The sequence below is a fragment of the Aethalodelphis obliquidens genome, unplaced genomic scaffold (assembly GCF_003676395.1).
Source record: "Aethalodelphis obliquidens isolate GAN/ISIS:26980383/991018 unplaced genomic scaffold, ASM367639v1 scaffold25, whole genome shotgun sequence".
Classification (NCBI taxonomy): Eukaryota; Metazoa; Chordata; class Mammalia; order Artiodactyla; family Delphinidae; genus Aethalodelphis; species Aethalodelphis obliquidens.
The window spans coordinates 33058835-33079625 of NW_020837969.1; the positions used below are offsets into that span (position 1 = coordinate 33058835).

At 44.6% G+C, this 20791-nt stretch overlaps 1 protein-coding gene across 1 annotated transcript; it reads left to right on the forward strand.

Annotated features, from left to right (window-relative positions):
* The first annotated feature begins 2641 nt into the window (after positions 1 to 2641).
* On the forward strand, positions 2642 to 18314 carry CHRNB3 (cholinergic receptor nicotinic beta 3 subunit). Its single transcript, XM_027123038.1, has 5 exons — positions 2642 to 2791; positions 4855 to 4899; positions 14204 to 14313; positions 14869 to 15751; positions 18180 to 18314. The coding sequence occupies exons 2-5, from the start codon at positions 4873 to 4875 to the stop codon at positions 18312 to 18314; spliced, it is 1155 nt and encodes a 384-aa protein (XP_026978839.1). The 5' UTR covers positions 2642 to 2791; positions 4855 to 4872.
* The last annotated feature ends 2477 nt before the right edge of the window (positions 18315 to 20791 follow it).

The following is a 20791-nucleotide window of genomic DNA, read 5'->3' on the forward strand; positions in this document are numbered from 1 at the left end:
GTGTGTGTTGTATGTGGTGTATGTGGTGTGTGTGGTGTGTGTGTGTGTTTAGACATCGTGCAGTTGTCCTCAGCCTTCCTGGTGTACCTCCACCATTATGAGATGTTGTCCTCAGTGACTTGTTCTCATGGGCTGAGCTGGGACACAGGGATTTAGGAAGGTCACAGCGTCCTGGCTGTAGGGGAGCCACGAGGGGAGGGTTTAAGCTGGCGCCGTTTAGCATCTGTACAGGGAAGAAGGTCGAGTAGCTGGTAGGCAGGTACTTGCAGGCCCAGCGCAGAGCCCAGCACACAGCGTTTTCCTCCTTAGGGGAGGGGCTGCCTGCGCAGGGACGGGGACGGCGGGCGTGGGGGACGGCCGCGGGCCCCCTGCTTCTCCTTCTCCTGGGGGTCCGGCTCCGGCCCAAACTCTCCAAGGCTACTCGGCAAACACATGGCAACTAACTGCGCTGCTATCAGCTCGGCAGCCACAGTGCCGGCACTGTCCTGAGCGCCGGCGTGCTGTAGGGGAGCCGGACGATAAACAGAAGCACACACCGCACCATCAAGAGCTCCGATGCGGGATAAGGCACCCACATTTAAAGGTGCAGTGCATGAAGTACATACGCAGTGTGCGGAAGGATCCGTAGATGGTGTAACCTCAGTGACCTCTTCAGGAGGAGACGTCAGCAAGGCAGGGCTCCCTAGGGCAGGAGCTTCCCGGGCAAGTTCTGAAAAGTGCAGACGGGCTGAGGCCTGGGGACGAGGGGCAAGGCCAGAGTGGGAGAGGGTGGGCACCCTCTAGGGCCTGGGAGGCCACGGTAAGAACTGGGGGTGTTTTTCTAAGTTTGAGGGGAAACCATGGGGGTGGTTTGAGCAGGAAACTGACATAATCCTCTTCTGCTTTTAAGCAATGGTCTAGCTGCTGGAAAATGGACTATAAAAGGGGCAAGAGTGAAGCAATTAGGAGGCAGCGCACGAAGCCAAGAGGGAGATGATGGAGTCTGAGATCAGGGTGGTACCCCTGGAGGAGCTGGAAGCCATCAGAGCTGCCGTGCTGCTTAGGAAGCTAAGCCCAGGTGTGGGCAGGGAATTCGGGAAGTTCAGCCTATTCCCCTTTCAATTCCCTATCCTCCCACTGCCCACATTCCCAGGAAGGTTTGGGGGTCTGTACAGAGGGCTGTCCTGGCTGCCACCCGCTGACCTGCTTCCTGATGCCCCTCTGCTGGCTAAGAGTAGTTGAAGTATCGAAGTCTGAGAACCGTTAGGCTTTTGAGTAAATAAGCACAGACGTAAGGTTACATCTCTACCACTCCTCAGCATCTTCATCGTCACCAGCTTTCTAGAGTGGAAGAGAAAGGGTGGAGGCAGCCACGGCACGCAGCGCCTTGTGTCTGCCCCTGCTCACCCCAGGAGGAACATTCTGAATTACATTTTGAATCATGGCTCCCCAGTAAAGTGAAGGTCTCACGCACACGTGGAGCATGTGTGCGATTTTGCTTTTCTTCCCACTAAGACTCTCTGGGTTTTCATTGGGTAAACGTGGGGGTGTGTCTTGCGTGTGACCTTGCCAGCCACGTGCGTCTCTCAGTGGGAAGAAGAGGTTTTCTGTGGGAAAGCGGATGGTGCAGAATGAGTCATTGTAGGATTTCAGAGGGTGCTGGACAGAGGAAAAAAGGGGCCATATTTAAAACAACAAAGAGCTTCCTGGTTTGAAATTGGATAGCATAGCACTGAAAAGAAACAAAACTTACCTCTAGACCACGTTCCTAAACCATTTCTTCAACTTGAGTGTTAAAGCTTGAAATTAGGGTGTTTCTTAGGCTTTTGTACACTTGGGGAGGAAAAGAGTTGTTGTTAGAACCTGGTTCTTGGCCAGGGAGGCTCTTCGTAAGGGAGGACTTCCCCAGGAGGAAGGGAGGGAACCGGCGGGGCATGTGGTAGGTGTTCTGTGAACGTCTGCTGAACATATGGAAAATGGCCTGGCTCTCCCTTCATTGGTTCATTCATTAAGTAGACATCAAATGAGCTACTGCTGTGCCCGGACACCGTGCTAGGTGCCGGCTGAACATCACCAAATAGCACAGATACTGTGCCTGCCATCGTGGCACCCAAGGGGAGGACAGACAGGGACAAATGCATGACAAATTGTGATCAGGGATGTGAAGGGGCCAGACCAGGTGCAGTGATGGACAGTGCAAGCCGGCAGAGACCACCTCCATCAGGAGGTGTTGACCTCTTGATGAGAAAGCCCCGTAAGAAGGCAAAGCTCTGGGTAAAGTATAGACTCTACTTTTAATTATTTTTTTCTTCCAGTTTTATTGGGATGTAATTGACATACAGCCCTGTGGAAATTTAGGAGGCACAGCATAATGATCTGACTTACATGCGTCATGAAAGGATTTCACCACAATAAGTTTAGTGACCATCCATCACCTCATACAGATACAACATTAAAGAAGTAGAACGAGAGTCTACCTTGAGCGGTGCGTTTGGGGAGGGAGCTGGGGTGGGTAAGGAGAGTGTTTAGCGAGAACCCTTGTAGCCTCAACCCTGCCTCTGCTGAATCAGGCTGTTTAGAAATACACGACGTCCCGCTGGAGAATGTGGGCCCAGCCGTCCCGCCTCCCCGGTTAATTCGGATCCCCTCATGTCTTACAGCTGCTGCAGGATTCAGGCCCATAGCCGAAGAAGAAGATGCGCTGCTCAGACATTTATTCCAAGGTTACCAGAAATGGGTTCGCCCTGTATTACAATCTAATGACACCATAAAAGTATATTTTGGGTTGAAAATATCTCAGCTGGTAGATGTGGTGAGTAAGCGTCGGCCCTCAGCTGCAGAGAGCACGCATTCCTTCACCCATCCTCAAGGCTAAAATTTGACTTTGTTTTCTTTCCACATGTCTGCCATTTCAGTTTTAAAAATAAAACCTGCCCCAAGAAGCCAGTGAAATGACCCACGGAAAGAATGAGAACGTCATTTTCATTGCAACACTGTTGGTGGGGTGTGGGTGGCGTGGAGGAGGGACGTTTTCCTCCGGGGGGTGGGATGTGCCTGCTAGGAGGGCATCACCCTTGGCAGTTCTGCTGGAGCCCCCAAGGTGAGCATCAGGGTGAGGGGCCGGGCTGCAGAGGTGGGGCTGAGCCAGGGCTGGCAGGGCTGCTTGCGGGGAGGGACAGCAGATGGTGACAGCACCAGAGTGAGTGCCTGGGTGACCCCATACCTTTCCCTGACACACCACACCTTAACATTCTCTACTAATTTTCCTGTCTGGGCTCACATTTCTGCCATGATGTCCCTGGGGAAATCCATGAACTTCAACAACCCCGATTCTGCAGAATCATTCTGCTGTGGTCCCCAAAGTCACAGAATAATCCTCCGCCATTGCCCAAATCTCCACCCCACTACAAGTGCACACACGCATCCCCCCCAGCTGACTCATCACCCAGGATTCCTTCTAGAAAATCATGCAAAGCCCATCTCCCATTTAGCTAATACTTCATTCTACTTCACACCCTTACCATGCCTTTGGTTAGGCAATTTTATATAAATATCACCACAGTGAACTACTACTTGCTCTAATTATTATTTTTCATTTTAAGTAAAATATGCATAATGCTTTAGGGTCTCAATGCCATTTAACTGCTCTTCAGTTGAGAATCCTTTTCACTTTGGACCTCTCAAAGGTAAGACTCAGGAAGTCTCGGACAAAAAGAAAAATCCAACACACAGTTTCACTTAATTGTTTTAGTTTCTGCTTTATAACAAAGTGAATTAGTTATACATATACATACATATATCCCCATATCTCTTCCCTCTTGCGTCTCCCTCCCTCCCACCCTCCCTATCCCATCCCTCCAGGTGGTCACAAAGCACCGAGCTGATCTCCCTGTGCTATGCGGCTGCTACCCACAAGCTATCTACCTTACATTTGGTAGTGTATATATGTCCACGCCACTCTCTCACTTTGTCACAGCTTACCCTTCCCCCTCCCCATATCCTCAAGTCCATTCTCTAGTAGGTTTGTGTCTTTATTCCTGTCTTACCCCTTGGTTCTTCATGACATTTTTTTTTCTTAAATTCCATATATATGTGTTAGCATACAGTATTTGTCTCTCTCTTTCTGACTTACTTCACTCTGTATGACAGACTCTAGGTCTATCCACCTCATTACAAATAGCTCAATTTCGTTTCTTTTTATGGCTGAGTAATATTCCATTGTATATATGTGCCACATCTTCTTTATCCATTCATCCGATGATGGGCACTTAGGTTGTTTCCATCTCCTGGCTATTGTAAATAGAGCTGCAATGAATATTTTGCTACATGACTCTTTTTGAATTATGGTTTTCTCAGGGTATATGCCCAGTAGTGGGATTGCTGGGTCATATGGTAGTTCTATATGTAGTTTTTTAAGGAACCTCCATACTGTTCTCCATAGTGGCTGTACCAATTCACATTCCCACCAGCAGTGCAAGAGGGTTCCCTTTTCTCCACACCCTCTCCAGCATTTATTGTTTCTAGATTTTTTGATGATGGCCATTCTGACTGGTGTGAGATGATATCTCATTGTAGTTTTGATCTGCATTTCTCTAATGATTAATGATGTTGAGCATTCTTTCATGTGTTTGTTGGCAGTCTGCATATCTTCTTTGGAGAAATGTCTATTTAGGTCTTCTGCCCATTTTTGGATTGGGGTGTTTATTTTTTTGTTATTGAGCTGCATGAGCTGCTTATAAATTTTGGAGACTAATCCTTTGTCAGTTGCTTCATTTGCAAATATTTTCTCCCATTCTGAGGGTTGTCTTTTGGTCTTGTTTATGGTTTCCTTTGCTGTAGTTTCACTCAATTTGAATTTAATTTTCATTCTCTTAGGATGAAAAGAATCAGCTGATGACAACAAACGTGTGGCTCAAACAGGTAACTGTCAGTCCAAGGACTGTAGCTCCCCCCCGAATTGTTTCCATTCTTTTCTACTGAGAAAGGCTCCCGTTGAAAAATAATTATTTTAAAGAGCATATTGAGTTCTTCAGAGAGATATTTGGGAGTGTTTGGGGAAGGGTTTATTCTTTTGTATTCTCTTCTGCACGAGTCAGAGGTCAGTCTGGAAGCTCGTAGGCACACCTTGCTCTGTCTTCTTGCTTCTGGAGTGGGCAGGTAGGAGGGTGACTCTGACACTGAGTCCAGGGCACTGGTCCCTGGGCTACTTGCAGAAAGGGGGGAAAGGTGTCAGGGTGCAACTTACCCTCATTTAAGCTACCACAACTGGATAAGAAAATCAGGGATGTTAAATTCTCCCTCTTCCCCCCTGGCCCTCCCTGGGATGACCCTTCCCCTAATGTTGTTCCCTAGAAAGAGAAAACAGGGAATGACAGAGGCCACTCACCACCAACTTCAGAACAAGGTGAAGCCCAAGTCAAAATGATGAACCTCCGTCTTCCTGATATGACTAGAAAAGCATGTGAATTGTTTTCAGCTCCTAGCTTGGCCATAGCCTGTTTCCTGCTCTTTCTGGAGTTGCCAGGAAATAATTACCATTCAAGTTTGCATATGTCATGTAAAGGAGAAAATATTGGCACTTCCTTGATAGGAGGTGAGAAGGTTGATTTAATTGCTTATTTATTTTTGTTAGCAATTATTGGGTTTTTTACGGGATGTTGCCTCATCTCCCAGAGATTTAAATCTTCCCAGTGGGGATATGTTAATTATCTCACTTAATTTTAATGTACAAACATAATAGTTTTCACTTGTTTATGTTGAAATGAATTAGTTATCTATTCAGGTTTAGTAGACTTGATCAGGTCTTTCTGCTAATGGTTTGTTTATAAGGAACAATGGATAAAAGAGACTGTAAGGACATTCCCTAGACTTCATCTGGTGTCATCAAATTTCTCCTACCCAAAAACTTTGATCAGAGTTGGATAATCATTATAAATTTTACTAGTTTCTAGTTCTCTGAGTCTTTTCTTGGTAGGTATGTTAGCATGTTATGAAATGGATCTGCATAGTTTTTTACTTGCAAATAAAAATGTCCAGGAGAAAATAATAAGCTAGGAATGTAGATATAAAAATACAATTTAAATGAATGTATTTTTCGATATACCTATCTCATTCCTCAGAACTTATCCTACTTTTGCACTTTCTAAAGTGGAATTTGGAGGTATTTTGAGTTCATAAAAATCAGTAAGAAGTCCTGTATTTGAGCTTTCAGGGAAGAGAAGAAAAACTTTTCTGTTAAAGTGTAAATAGGCTTGGGAATTTGGCAAAAATAAAACAAACGAACAGACGCTCACTGATTCACACACACCTCCTCCAGCTGCCCCTTGAGGCTAAGCTCTTACACTTAAAACAGTGGCCCAGGACCCTTGGCCTTTGAGATAGTAAGGATTTCTCACTTTTCTTGAGATTTTGGAAATAGGGAGTCATTTCAGCCAAAGAGAACAATGTCAGACACGAAGGGAAGAAACCACTGCTCCTTGGTTTCTAGCTGTACTTTGGAAATGACCTCTCGCAAACCTATGCCCCAGAATCACGGTGGCCTGGTGGGAGCCTCCAGGGCAAGACAGAACCAACACCTGAAAACCCCCAACACCCAAAACAGAGCAAGAGAAATCTCCAGGGGGAGGTGGGGGCTTGCTAGCTGACACTTAGAAAAGCCAGCTGGGGACTTTGGTTCCCATGTCATAGAAGTAACGAGAGTAACATGGTTTCATTGCATTAATTTGCAATGGGTTGTCATGGCTCTTATCCACTTACATTTCTCAACCTCTCTGAATTAGCAGAGCAGGTATCATTACCCCCGTCACCAGAGACTGAAGAGTCTGCCTCACCTGACTGGAACCAGCTTTCCCCAGTTAGGGCCTTGTCTGCACATCCAGCTTCACACAAAACATCAAGGCCTGTTTCTAAATTAGAGGAGGATCCAAAATGGGAGAAACCACCGAGAGTATTAGGAAACTATTGCACTCACACAGGTTGGATTTGGAGCGGGAACATCACAATAGGTATTAATCAATAAGGGCTATGTTGTGGCGCAAACAATATGGCAACAAAAAAGAAAGGAGAATCTATGGCCTGGGTGGCAGGCAGGGAAGGCTGCATGGAAGAGGAGGCTTTGGAGCTCCACCGTAATGTTACTTTTATACTTTTTTTTAAAGCTTTTTAAAACTAAAAAAGGTAAAAGAAAGGACAGAAGGGATGATAAAAAGAAGATAAAATTGATGTTTAAAAAAAACTACTGGGCTTCCCTGGTGACGCAGTGGTTGAGAGTCCGCCTGCCGATGCAGGGGACACGGGGTCGTGCCCTGGTCCGGGAAGATCCCACATGCCACGGAACGGCTGGGCCCGTGAGCCATGGCCGCTGGGCCTGCGCATCCGGAGCCTGTGCTCTGCAACGGGAGAGGCCACAGCAGTGAGAGGCCTGCATATCGCAAAAAAAAAAAAAAAAACAAAAAACTACCATTTTAGTGTTTTACACAGATGTCAGTTTCAGAGTAGCCAACAACAATACTGATTTATTGAGCGCCTGCCAAGTGCCCAGTCACTCTGCCGCTTGTGTCACAGGAATGAATGCATTCAATTCTCACAGCCACCTCCTGAGACAGGCCTGTTATTATTCCCACCTTGCAGATGAGAAGACTGAGGATTGGAGGACTGGAGTGACTTGCCTCGGGTTACACACTATCAGGTGCAGCCTGGCTTGTATAAAGAAACCATATTCTTCTTCAAACTGGAGGGAGCTGACGGGAGACGTCTGGCGCTCCTCTCAGGGCTGTCCCTGTAGAGTCCGGTTCCTAATCCTGGCCTTCTAAGGCTTCGATTCCTCAACCTCTGGGATGTCTCATGGAGTTGGTCTAGAAAGACATGTGGGACAGAATGAGGCTAGGGTTCGCTCCACCTTCCATTCATTCCACAGGGTTTACTGAGAGGCTGCTAAGGGCCAGGTACTCTGCTAGATCCTGGATGTACAGAGCACAAAACAGCCCTGCTTCAAGGAGAGGATCTGGTGTTAGTTGTGTAAAAAATAACTACTGTAATATAAACACCATAAGGAAAGTATATACATAAGGAACTGGGTCATTACAATAATGACAATGAAACAGGGAGTAAATCAGGGAAGGCTTCCAAGGGGAGGAGACATTTAAACTGGCTCTTGCAGGATCAGTAGACGTTCTACAAGCCATAAAAGTGGAGAAATTGTGACCCACCTGAATAGGCTTCTCAATAACACGACTTCCCAAAGCTCTCACACCAGAGCAAACCTATAGGAAACTCTTTCCAATCATCCCTGTCTACCTCAGTCAAAATAAAGACAAAAATGACCAAACCTTCCTCTTTTGTGATTGCCCTCTCAGACACTGAAAAATGCTCCCTAGTTCATTTCCACAGAGAGAATAAAATTCTACCTACTTGGACCAAAAGCATGTCTCCTGATAGCATATGCAACTGAGATGCTTGGTTTTTTTTTGTTTGTTTGTTTGTTTGTTTGTTTACCCAATTCCTCTGCTGTGTCTTCTATTTCCTTCATTCTCATCTGATATATCTAGACATTTCTCTTCTATCCTCTCAACCACAGACCTTTACAAGCACAAATTTAGTGACATCCTGAAAAAGTCCTCTACGTGGAGCTATTTTTATGTTACTGATTTTATTTTGCAAACTCATTTGTCTTCCTCCTTTGTACTTCCAGAGAGTATTCAAGACCATATAAATCATAAATAGATTATTAACTCACTAAAACTCCGTGAGAAATACTCACTTCCCTAGCCGCTCAGATTCTGCTTCGTCGTTGTCAAGGTTAGGAAAACCGCACCGTAGGTACCCAAAAAGGAATGAAAGATGAAAATATCCCTTCTTTAATGACAGGAGGGTTGGCCCTTTGCCTAGATGTTATCGTGTGAATAATCACTCTGACGACAGATGTCAAGTATATTCACTCAACTAGCACTTCCTGAGCACCTACTACGTGCCAGGGATGGTGGAGGGCACTGGGCTTGCACCGCTGGAGGCATACTCCAATGAACCAGTAAGATTCACTGTCGCTGAGAGCCGGCTGCTATCCTAGCCCCATGATGGCCCCAGGGGAAACAAAGCTTTCTTAATCTCTGCCCAGGCCAACGCCTTAGACTGGTGTTGTTTCTCCAACAGCTGATTCCTGTTTTAGATCAACAAAAAGTTCAGAAACATGATGAAGGCCTCATTGGATAAATCCCTGCAGCTGGCTTGCAGGAGAAAACCAAGAAGCTGGTTTATTTCATAACAAACCCAAGGAAAGGACGGCCTTGCCGTAAGGTCTGGGCCACGTTCCCAAAGCCTTCCACAACCTGTAATGGCACTTGTACATCTAGGAATTTACCTCAGACCTCCCTCACCATCTTATTTTCCTTCCTTTTCTACAGCCTCACTCTGACCTTAGCAGAGGAGACCCGTGTGGTCTTCTGATTCACGTGGATTCAAGCAGAGTGAGTCAGGAATCCAAAGTCTCGCTGTATAAACTTGAGCAGGTCACTTCCCCTCTCTGACCCTCAGTCTCTTCATCTAGCAAATAGAGACAATGCCTAGCTCACAGTGTCGCTGGGAGGTTAAACGGGATTGTGTGCATGAATGTGACTCCTACATGGTCTGGCACGTAGTGGGGACTCAATACATGTCATTTCCTGGTGCCACCTTTGGAGGCTTTCTCATCCTTAATGACAAAGCCCATTTCTTGGCCTCCACAACTCATAGATATTATGGGAATATGAGACATATAAGATGTCATGTTGCTGTCTTTAAAGTGAATCAACATTAATTCAGTTTTAGGAATTTCACACCTGACTTTGAGATAACTGAAGATCCCAAGGGTGTCCCAGAGGTTGTCAATCACCAGCAAGGAATATTTGTTCCTTACTATCTTTTGGTCTTGGGATTAAGAATTACTAATTATTATAATAATATTTTTTCTAATTATTAAGAATAATTAGAAGAATTTATTTATTATAAAGAAGTCATGACATAGTTTTAAAAAGTCTTATGATTTAGGTTTAAATGAAATTTGGTAATATCTCGACACTTATGGGAGATATTTCAGGTAATATATGTAAGAAAAGACAGTTTTAAGGGAATATATGTGATATGGATTTGAAGTTGCACTTTTCAGAATTAAGAGAGCTAGACTGGGAGTATGTTTCCATTTTTTTTTCACAGTCAGAGATTAACTTTGGTATTTGGCCCTGACCTACCCTGCGCTCCCCTGTTTCCTATAATAACAAGCTCTCAAGCCCGGGACTGCTGCAAAGTGGAGCTGATGTTTGTACAGGGCTTTGGGAATCTTGGCCAGGACATGCTCCATGAACACTGGATATTGTTTCTAATCTACTGCTTTAAGAAGGCGGAGACAGGAGATCAATCTTCAAATGCCTCCACGGTTTCAGAGAGAGCACGGAAGTGACCAGAAAGCCTCACAGCTCCTTAGAGAGCAGGACCGGGGATTTGGGCTCTGAATCCTCACCTTGACCCAGCTGACCCTAAGACGAGCAGTGGCCCTGGGTTGTGGGGCTCAGCCAGCATCATGGTGGACCACAACCTGCTGGGAATCCTGTGAGCCGCTCTGATGGGCACATCCAGGGGGAGAGCGTCTCCGACTTCCCAGGTCTAGCATCAGAAGGACCCCAAGATGGTGAGGAATGTCTCCCTTAACCCCGCAGAGGAGCACAGCTAGTAAAGAACAGTGCAGGTGGCTTCCCTGGTGGCTCAGTGGTTGGGAGTCCGCCTGCCGATGCTGGGGACACGGGTTCGTGCCCCGGTCCGGGAAGATCCCACATGCCGCGGAGCGGCTGGGCCCATGAGCCGTGGCCGCTGAGCCTGCGCGTCCGGAGCCTGTGCTCCGCAATGGGAGAGGCCACAACAGTGAGAGGCCCGCGTACCACAAAAAAAAAAAAAAAAAAGAACAGTGCAGGGGTGGAACTCTAATTCAGTGCTGTCTCCCTCTTTCTCTCTCTCTCTCAGGTACCCCCAAGTAAGCGGCAATGACCGCGAGTCCCACCTGCCCCTTTTCCTTTACTGGTCAAGAGCACACCCTGAATCCACTGGAGCTGTCTTTATATCCTCCTCGAGGATTGAGACGTGTCCCTCATTCATCCATCCACTCACGTCTGCTGTTCATCCTGCAACAGCGTCCACAGCAGACCTGCCCTCCACAGCACCCACTGCCCCTTCCTACCCTCTGCTTCAGCTGCGATGTCGTCAAATCCGAACCTCCTTCCCTGTCCACTCACTGTCCTGCATCTTCACACCCAAACCGTACCCTTCATGGCAATAACCACAGGGTGTGGTGATGGTTTGCCAGTTAGTTTACTCGTTCTTGTCTGAGACAGCCCCAGGCCAGGAGGGCAAGGCGGCCCTGCTCAGTGCTGGTATAAGCCTCGCATATTTGTGGAATGAATTAATTCCCCCCAAATTGTGAGCGTCCTAAAGCACTGTCTCTGTGCTGTCTCTGGCCACAGCTGTTCATCTTGCTGTCCGGTGAGCGAGACAAATCTTTCTGACTGAACAGTCTCTCCCTCTGGGGCTTGGCCCACTTCATGAGCACAGTCTGTGTGGCTGGTGTGCGTTTGCTGGGATGTGCCCCCAGAATGTGAGCTCCCCCGCTTCCTCCTTGGCTGTACAGCTGGGCTTAGGTAAACACGGGCAGTGCCTGCAGAAGAGAGAAGACTGAATTCCAGAAGCAGGCAATTTGAGTTCCAGATCTTTAGGTTCCAAGCGGAGGAATTGTGGGTTTGGACTCCTAACTGTGCTCGCTTAACACTGATTTTTAAAGACGGAGCCAGAGTGTAAGAGCCCAGCTCCAGCCAGTCTGCCCGATTGCACGTCTGTCCCCGGGGCTCATTGCCTGTGGGCCTGCAGCTCGCTCCCTGCTCGGGATCTATTTTTATATATAGAAATATACTTTCCATATATATAAAGAACTAAAAACTCAGCAATAAGAAAACAGACAACCCATTTAAAAACTGTGCAAAAGATTTAGCAACCACTTCACCAAATAAAATGTATGGATGGCAAGGAAGCACATGAAGAAATGCTCAACATCATTTAGTCATTAGGAAAATGCATAGTAAAAACCATAATGAGATACTACTTTACAACTATTATAATATAGTTAAACATTTAAATGTGACAAAACCCAGTACTAGAGATGATGCCAAACAGCTGGAATGCTCATGCATTGCTAGTGGGAATGCAAAATGATTCAGTCTCTCCGGCGTGTATCGTATTAAGTTAAACGTACACTTACTCTATGACCCAGCCATCCCACTCCTAGGTATTTACCCAAGAGAAAAAAAAGAACGGTTTTCACCCAAAAAATTACAAAATGTTTATAGTGGCTTTATTTATAATCATTAAAAACTGAAAAGAATCCAGATATTTTTCCTGGTGAATGGATAAAAAGAATTGTGGTATATTCATACAGTGGAATACCTCTCACTAATATAAAAATGAATAAACTACTAATACAACCTAGAAGAATCCAAAATGTATTCTGATAAGTAAAAGAAGTCAGGATGGAATGGCTACCTATAGTATGATTCCATTATATGACATTCTAGAAAAGGCAAAATTATAGGATCAGAAAATAGAGCAGTGGTTGCCAGGGACTGGGGATATGGGAGTGGTTGATTACAAAGGGGCAGCCCGAGGAAAATTTGGGGGCAGCAGATCTATTCTGGTATCTTTATGGCATTAGTGATTATCCAACTGTTTGCCTGTAGAACTGTAGAGTGACTTTTATTGTAAGGAAAATTTTAAAATGTAAAAGTGAAAACAGACCATAAATGTTGCTCTGAGTTCCCTTCAGCATTTCTGGGATTCAGGCTTGCTGCCAGTAGTAGAAATCTCCTTAGCAGGAGACAAATAATTCATAGGAAGGAAATTATATTTGCTTTTCAAAATGGGCAGAGGAAGAGGAAGGAAGAGAGAAGCTTGTGAGTACCAAGCAAGCATGATAAATGCTTTATTAGTTTCGGTTCTTAAACCGTCAGTCTTCATATGCATGGTTTTCCATAAGTAGTCATGCAATTTTTTTTTAATCCTTTAGAGCATAGACTTTTAAAGGCCCATTTGTTTTTCAAGGATTTGTTTTTCAAGGATTAAGCCTAAAATTTGTTTTTCAAGGATTAAGCCTCACAAATATTGCCTAAGAGGGACGATGTCTCATCTGGTGTGTATAGTTCCGTCCTTTTCCAGGCACCATGCATATTTCAATATTTTACCATCTAGTGAATCATCTATCTGCTGACTCCTGATTTTTTAATGACAGTTGGCACCACTGGGCTCCAGGAAGCCTCACACTGGGCATACCCTCCCAACTTCCTGAAATGTCATTTAATATTCTCCTATATCATTCCTCAACTGTCCACATGACAGACAGTGGGATAATTAATTTTCAGGTCAGATTTCATAAGATTCTAGATCCTAAATCTTTTTAAGTCCACTTCTGCTGTAACTGGGTCATCCATACATCATCCTTCATAATTCAATCAATTAACGTCAGTTTTGTTAATCTGGATCCACCAACCCCTGTAAAACATGCTAAATGATTACATTCTATTACAAGGAAAAATACGCAAGCATCTGGAGGCTAACAACATTAGGAATATAATTTAAAACTGGATTTGGTACTCGCAAAATAAATTCAGATTAGAGCTTAAAAGGAGATTCTTGGGAAATATTTTATCATTGGATAAAAGTTATAATGTCCTCAAGAGTAGTCAGCAGATACTGGAAGTTTCATATTAGCATGTTGCATGCATCTTTGTCCAAGACTCTTGATTGATATTCAAAATCATTTCTCTCAATACAATTATCATGAGATTACAATATCACTGGACCAACTCTCCTAGAATAAACTGAGTTAGAGCTATCTTTGCTTTTCTTTTGTTCCTTAGGAGAAAATAAGTCATGAATCAGTGGTGTTTGCTGCTGAGCCTCTAGATTGTGAGGTAGATACGGCAATTTTGGAAATCCCAGACTGGACAGGTGTGAGAGTCTGGGCACCATCAAAGACCAGGCTGGCTCAAACTGTATCTTGACCTGCCCTGAGTCACGGAGAGGGTCATAAGGTCTAAAGTGGATGAATTTCCTTTTTAAAATAAAACACTGGATTAGTAAATTAACATAAACTTGAAGATTCCAAACTCTAATACCTTGAATTTTCAGAACAAAACTACAGTATATTAATTTCACACAGGAATGGACAGACCACAAATTACGCTGGAATCCAGATGAATACGGTGGAATTCATTCAATTAAAGTTCCGTCAGAATCTCTCTGGCTTCCTGACATAGTTCTCTTTGAAAAGTAAGTATCACAGTAGAAAAGTGCACTGGTCGGATTAGGAGTAGAAATAGAAAAGCCTGGGCTTCCCTGGTGGCGCAGTGGTTGAGAATCTGCCTGCTAATGCAGGGGATACGGGTTCGAGCCCTGGTCTGGGAGGATTCCACATGCCGCGGAGCAACTGGGCCCGTGAGCCACAACTACTGAGCCTGCGCGTCTGGAGCCTGCGCTCCGCAACAAGAGAGACTGCGATAGTGAGAGGCCCTCACACCGCGATGAAGAGTGGCCCCTGCTTGCCACAACTAGAGAAAGCCCTCACACAGAAACGAAGGCCCAACACAGCAAAAATAAATAAATTAACTAATTAAAAAGAAAAAAAAAAAAAGAAATAGAAAAACCTGATTGTGCCAAAATAATTAAGAGAAAGGTACAACTTTAACGAGAAAATTATTCCTTTTGGAAATATTGTTTGACCCTGTGGTAGGAAAGTCATAAAATACAAATAGTACGACGGTGGGAAAAACAAAAAAAAAGTTAATATGTGTTCAACTAACCATCAGGTGAACCGTTTTTCGACAGCGCTGACGGACGGTTCGAAGGCTCACTCATGACCAAGGCCATCGTGAAATCTGATGGGACCGTGGTGTGGATGCCTCCCGCCAGTTACAAAAGCTCCTGCACCATGGACGTCACCTTCTTCCCATTCGACAGGCAGAACTGCTCCATGAAGTTCGGATCCTGGACTTACGACGGGACCATGGTTGACCTCGTCCTGATAGACGAGAACGTGGACAGAAAAGACTTCTTCGACAACGGAGAGTGGGAGATCCTCAACGCCAAGGGCACGGCGGGGAGCCGGAGAGACGGCGCGTACCAGTACCCGTTCATCACCTACTCCTTCGTGCTGCGCCGCCTGCCCCTGTTCTACACCCTCTTCCTCATCATCCCCTGCCTGGGGCTGTCCTTTCTGACAGTGCTTGTCTTCTACTTGCCTTCTGACGAGGGGGAGAAGCTCTCCTTATCCACGTCCGTCTTGGTTTCCCTGACAGTGTTTCTCCTGGTGATTGAAGAAATCATCCCGTCCTCCTCCAAGGTCATCCCGCTCATTGGCGAGTACCTCCTGTTCATCATGGTCTTTGTCACCCTGTCCATCATCGTCACCGTGTTTGTCATCAACGTCCACCACAGATCTCCCTCCACTTACCACCCCATGGCCCCCTGGGTTAAGCGGCTATTTCTGCAAAAACTTCCTAAATTACTTTGCATGAAGGACCACGTGGATGGCTACTCTTTCCCGGATAAAGAGGAGAGTAAACCGGCAGTGGGAGGTAAAGTCCTCGAAAAAAGGAAACAAAAGCAGATTAGCGATGGAGAAAAAGCTCTGGTCGCTTTCCTGGAAAAGGCTGCGGATTCCATCAGATACATTTCCAGCCACGTGAAGAAAGAGCATTTCATCAGTCAGGTGAGGGGACCGCCGCAAGCCAGGACTGAGATTTTAACGTCTGTTTACAGCAAATGCGTCCTTGTTTAACATGTGACCTTATTAGCTCTCTGCTTGACACACATAAAACTTAAAACAAGCCCTGACACAAAATAGAGACTTCAGTGTGGATTTTCAGGGAGAAGTTCACAAAAACAGAATGAGCAAAAGAGGAGCAACTATAGATTAAGCACTATTTCTTATAAGTAGACTTAATTCTATCTAAAATAATTCAATTCTACATTTTAAGTTGGTTGTCCTGGTCTCTGGTCATTTATCTCTCACTTTTAGTGGGATGATGGATATCTCTATTCAGCATATTTGGAAAACAGAAAACAGAAGGAATCAATTTCTAAATTTATACAAAAACATGGTGTAACAACAAGTATTTAGTTCACAAATTTAAAGAGATTTATTTTTTAAAATGTGATGAGGGTATGGATTTCAGACTCAAAACGGTCCTGCATGCAGATGCTACCCATGTTCATTATGACTTGAGAAAAGCTACTTAACCTGAACTTCAGTTTTCTGAAACCTCCCTTGAAGGGTTATTGTGAGGAATTAGTGACATCATGTATAAAACATGCACTGTGTGCCTAGCGCACGTGGTCTCATGATTATGTAAGCAGTCAATAAATGTGAATCATCGGGCTTCCCTGGTGGCGCAGTGGTTGAGAGTCCGCCTGCCGATGCAGGGAACGCGGGTTCGTGCCCTGGTCCAGGAAGATCCCACATGCCGTGGAGCGGCTGGGCCCGTGAGCCATGGCCGCTGAGCCTGCGCGTCCGGAGCCTGTGCTCCACAACGGGAGGGGCCACAACAGTGAGAGGCCCGCGTACCGCAAAAAAAAAAACAAACAAGCAAACAAACAAAAAAATAAATGTTAATCCTCATCTTTCTTCTCCCCGTCTTCCCTCCCTCCTCTACATGGTCCTTCCCCCGTGGAAGGAAAATATTATTTGACATTTAAATACTCAGCACAAAAACAGGTCTGTTGCTTAAAATGAGTTAATACTTACACCAGTTTATAGGGTTTAATTATTTTACTCTAAAATCAGTAAAAATTAGTGCCAAGATCCTGATCTCATAAACAAACTTATGAAAGAATAGGGTTTTTTAGAAATATCCTCTACTTTTCATGTAGACACTGCCTAGCATCTCTCCTCTCTTAACAATTTGTCATTTTTTCATCCACTGAAAAAACGTTTAAACAGCACTAGAAAAAATGCTGCTATAGAAAAAACATTACAGCTATGCTTAAGGGTTTTTTGTTTGTTTCTTTCTTTATATCTTTTAGAAATTCTTTTTTTAATTTTATTTTGATTGAAGTATAGTTGATTCACAATGTTGTGTTAATTTCTGCTGTACAGCAAAGTGACTCAGTTATACATACATATACATTCTTTTTCATATTCTTTTCCATTATGGTTTATCACAGTATGTTGAATATAGTTCCTGGTGCCTTTTAGAAATTCTAATACAAAAATTTAAATAGCTTTTTTAAAAATTATAAAAGTAACACATCATCAGTATAGGGAATTGGAAAATACAAAACATTTAAGATGATTCACATTGTTAATAATCCCCCACTTAAGTTTGAAACTTTTAACATTTTCATCTGTCTTCTTCGTGGTTTTCCCCAAGGTTTTATTTCTAAACCTCTATGTGCACAAAATACATTCAAGTTCTGCATCAGCTTCTATGTTCCTTCTAGAACGGCAGGCGTCCTGCTTGGTTCCATCTTTACCAAATCCCCATGTACTGGAAATGGGACACTTATTTTCCCTTGAAAGATTTCTGGCCCCGTCTCTGAGGCTCCCCCCGACCCCCGCCGACCCTGCAGCTTGTCCTGCTCTGAACTTTCCCTCACTGGCCACTGCCCAGTCTCCCCAGCCTCCCTTCCTCCAGAGGGACTTGGTCTCCTCTCTCCCTCACCAGTTCCTGTCATCTCCTCCAGGAGTGTCCATTGTAGACCCACCCACCTGGGGAGTGGAGGAAAAGAGGTCCTGAGTCAAGTGACCACAAAAATTCTTAATTTATAAATTTGTGATTTATTTCCTATGTCATATCAGGAAGCATCACAGTGAGTGATGCTGGCTTTTTATTTGGGTAAAAATCAGGCTTTTCCCATTTCAATCAGTAACATTTACAAACGCATCAATGATTCTGTTCTTTCAATTTTACATCCTCAACGGTGATGAAAGTGTTTTCCCATGAACTTGAATTATGGGCTGTTTTCTTGGGCACGGTCAGTGAGGTCCCAGGAAGCCTATATTGCAGGGGATGTGTCAGGTGCGTTTGGAAAACTGCAGGGCTGTAAATCTGAATAGGACTCTTTCTGAAGTCCCTTGAAATGAATTCAGAGCAGCTGCCCCGCATCCTGAATGGGAGGCGTCTTTTTCTCTTTTGCAGGTGGTGCAAGACTGGAAGTTCGCAGCTCAAGTTCTCGACCGGATCTTCCTCTGGCTCTTTCTGATCGCGTCTGTCACCGGCTCAGTGCTGATTTTCACCCCTGCTTTGAAGATGTGGCTACACAGTTACCATTAGGAAGACGTCTCCAGAGCAATCTAAACCGCACACGTAAAGACAGAATTATACCCTAGAACTGACATCCAGCCCCCATGTGTATACAGCATCCAGGCGCACGTGCTTATCAGGAGGCCCCGAGTGTAGACGGCGTCTTGTGTCATCCTCAGGGAGGTTGAACCTTGGTTGCCGTGACAGTGAGTTGGGTTTACATCAGGCAGACCCTCCTCAGACCCCTGCCTTGGTTTCTGCAGACATTCAGGGAGGAATCGTGTGTCCAGCCCTGAGGTCACCAGCCAAGACACACTAGGACTGTTTCAGTGGCCAAGACACACTAGGACTGTGGCAGTGGCCCACGAAGAGTTCCAGGAGGAGGTGTGGGCAGACCCAGGTCTTTTCCTAGAAAACTGAAATTCTGAACATGCTCTGATAATGTTTTTTTATGTCCCTTCATCTAATCTAATCCATTTCAGCTGCACTCTCCAGGCTTTCCATTCTGTTTCTTTTCTTTTCCTCCTTCTCCTTCTCCTTATTCGTATTCTTCTCTTCTTCTTTTTCTGAGAACATTTAAGTTCACTCTCTTAGCAAATTTCAATTGTACAAAGCAGTGTTATCAACTGTAGTCACGTTTTACATGAGATCCTCTGACCTTATTTGTGTTATAACCCAAAATGTATACCCTTTTACCAACCTCTCCCTGTTTCCCCGCCCCCTATAGCTCCTGGCAACCACTTCTCTACTCTCTGTTTCTATGAGTTCAACTTCTTTTTCTTTTCTTTTTCTTTAGATTCCACTTATAAGTGAGATCATGCAGTATTTGTCTTTCTGTATCTGGCTTACTTCACTAAGCATCATGTCCTCTGGGTTCATCTGTGTTGTCGCACATGACAGGACATTTGCTGTCCTGTCAGCAAATGGTTGACTTATATTCAGCTGAATTCATTATGGCTGAATTATATTCCATGGCATATATATCACATTTTCTTTATCCATTTATCTATCGACAGACGCTTACGTTGTTTCCACGTCTTGGGTATTGTAAATAATGCTGCAGTGAACATAGGGGTACAGATATCTCGTCAAGAGAATTATTTCGTTTCCAGAAGTGGCATTGCTGGATCGTATGGTAGTTCTAGTTTTCATTTCTTGAGGACTCTCCATACTGATTTCCATAGTAGCTGCACCAATTTCCATTCCCACCAGCAGTGCACAAGGGGTCCCTTCCTCCACCCCTTCATCAGCACTTGTTATCTCTTGTCTTTTCCATGACAACCATCCTAATGAGCGTGAGGTGCTACCTCACTGTGGTTTTGATTTGCATCCCCTGGTGTTGAGCACCTTTTCCTCTACCTGCTGGCCACCTGATTGTCTTCCTTGGAGACATATCTATTCAGATCCTTTGCCCATTTTTTAATTGAGTTACTTGGCGTTTTGCTACTGAGTTGTCTGAGTTCCTTGCATATTTTGAAGAGCGGATATATGGTGTGCAGATACCTTCTGCCATTCCATAGGTTACCTTTTGGTGTCAGATCCAAAGAAACCATCACCAAGACTCTTCCCATTCTGTCTGCATGTGTCTCCCCGCCCTCTGGGCGCACCTCATTCCCCCACCCAGCCCGACTCCCTCTCTGAGACTCATGGGGAGAGGCTGACAGTCTTCTCTCTCGATGACGCCAAATCCTGGATTTTAGCTTGAAATAATGGTTCTCCTTTCCCAGTTCTAAATCCAAGCCTTCTCTGGATTATTTTGTGCGAGGCATGTTTCGTATAAACTCTTTGCAGCTGGGACTTTTAAAAACCCAATTTAAGTTTTTAACCTTTTCACATAAATTGTTACCACCAATATGTTTAGCCTTATTTATGCCATTTTGTTTGTGTTTTCTGTGTAATGTTTTCTTGTTCTTTCTTATTTTGCTCCTTTTCAGCCTTGACTGAATTTGTCTGTTTCTTCTTCTTCTCTAATGATTTGAAAGGTATGCACCCTTTTCTACTAATTTATTAATAAACACATACAAACTTCTTTTACCAGCGTTGAGAATTAACACCTGTCCCCTACCCTCTAAACAAAACAGGATGCTAAATCACCTTCACTTCCCCTCTTTCTTGATCACCTTTTATATTTTCTCTAAATCATCCATAATTTAGCTCCAGATTATTAATTTTTATATTATGTGTCTCTTTCTTCTGAATAATGTCTTGACAATACATTTTGTCCACAACCATATTCTAAACAACTAATCGTTTTATTCATTTCTTGGTTTACCGGGTTTTTTTTTTTTTTTTTTTTTGCGGTACACGGGCCTCTCACTGTTGTGGCCTCTCCCATTGCGGGGCACAGGCTCCGGACGCGCAGGCTCAGCGGCCATGGCTCACGGGCCCAGCCGCTCCGTGGCATGTGGGATCTTCCCAGATCGGGGCACGAACCCGTGTCCCCTGCATTGGCAGGCGGACTCTCAGCCACTGCGTCACCAGGGAAGCCCTACCAGTTTTTTTTAATC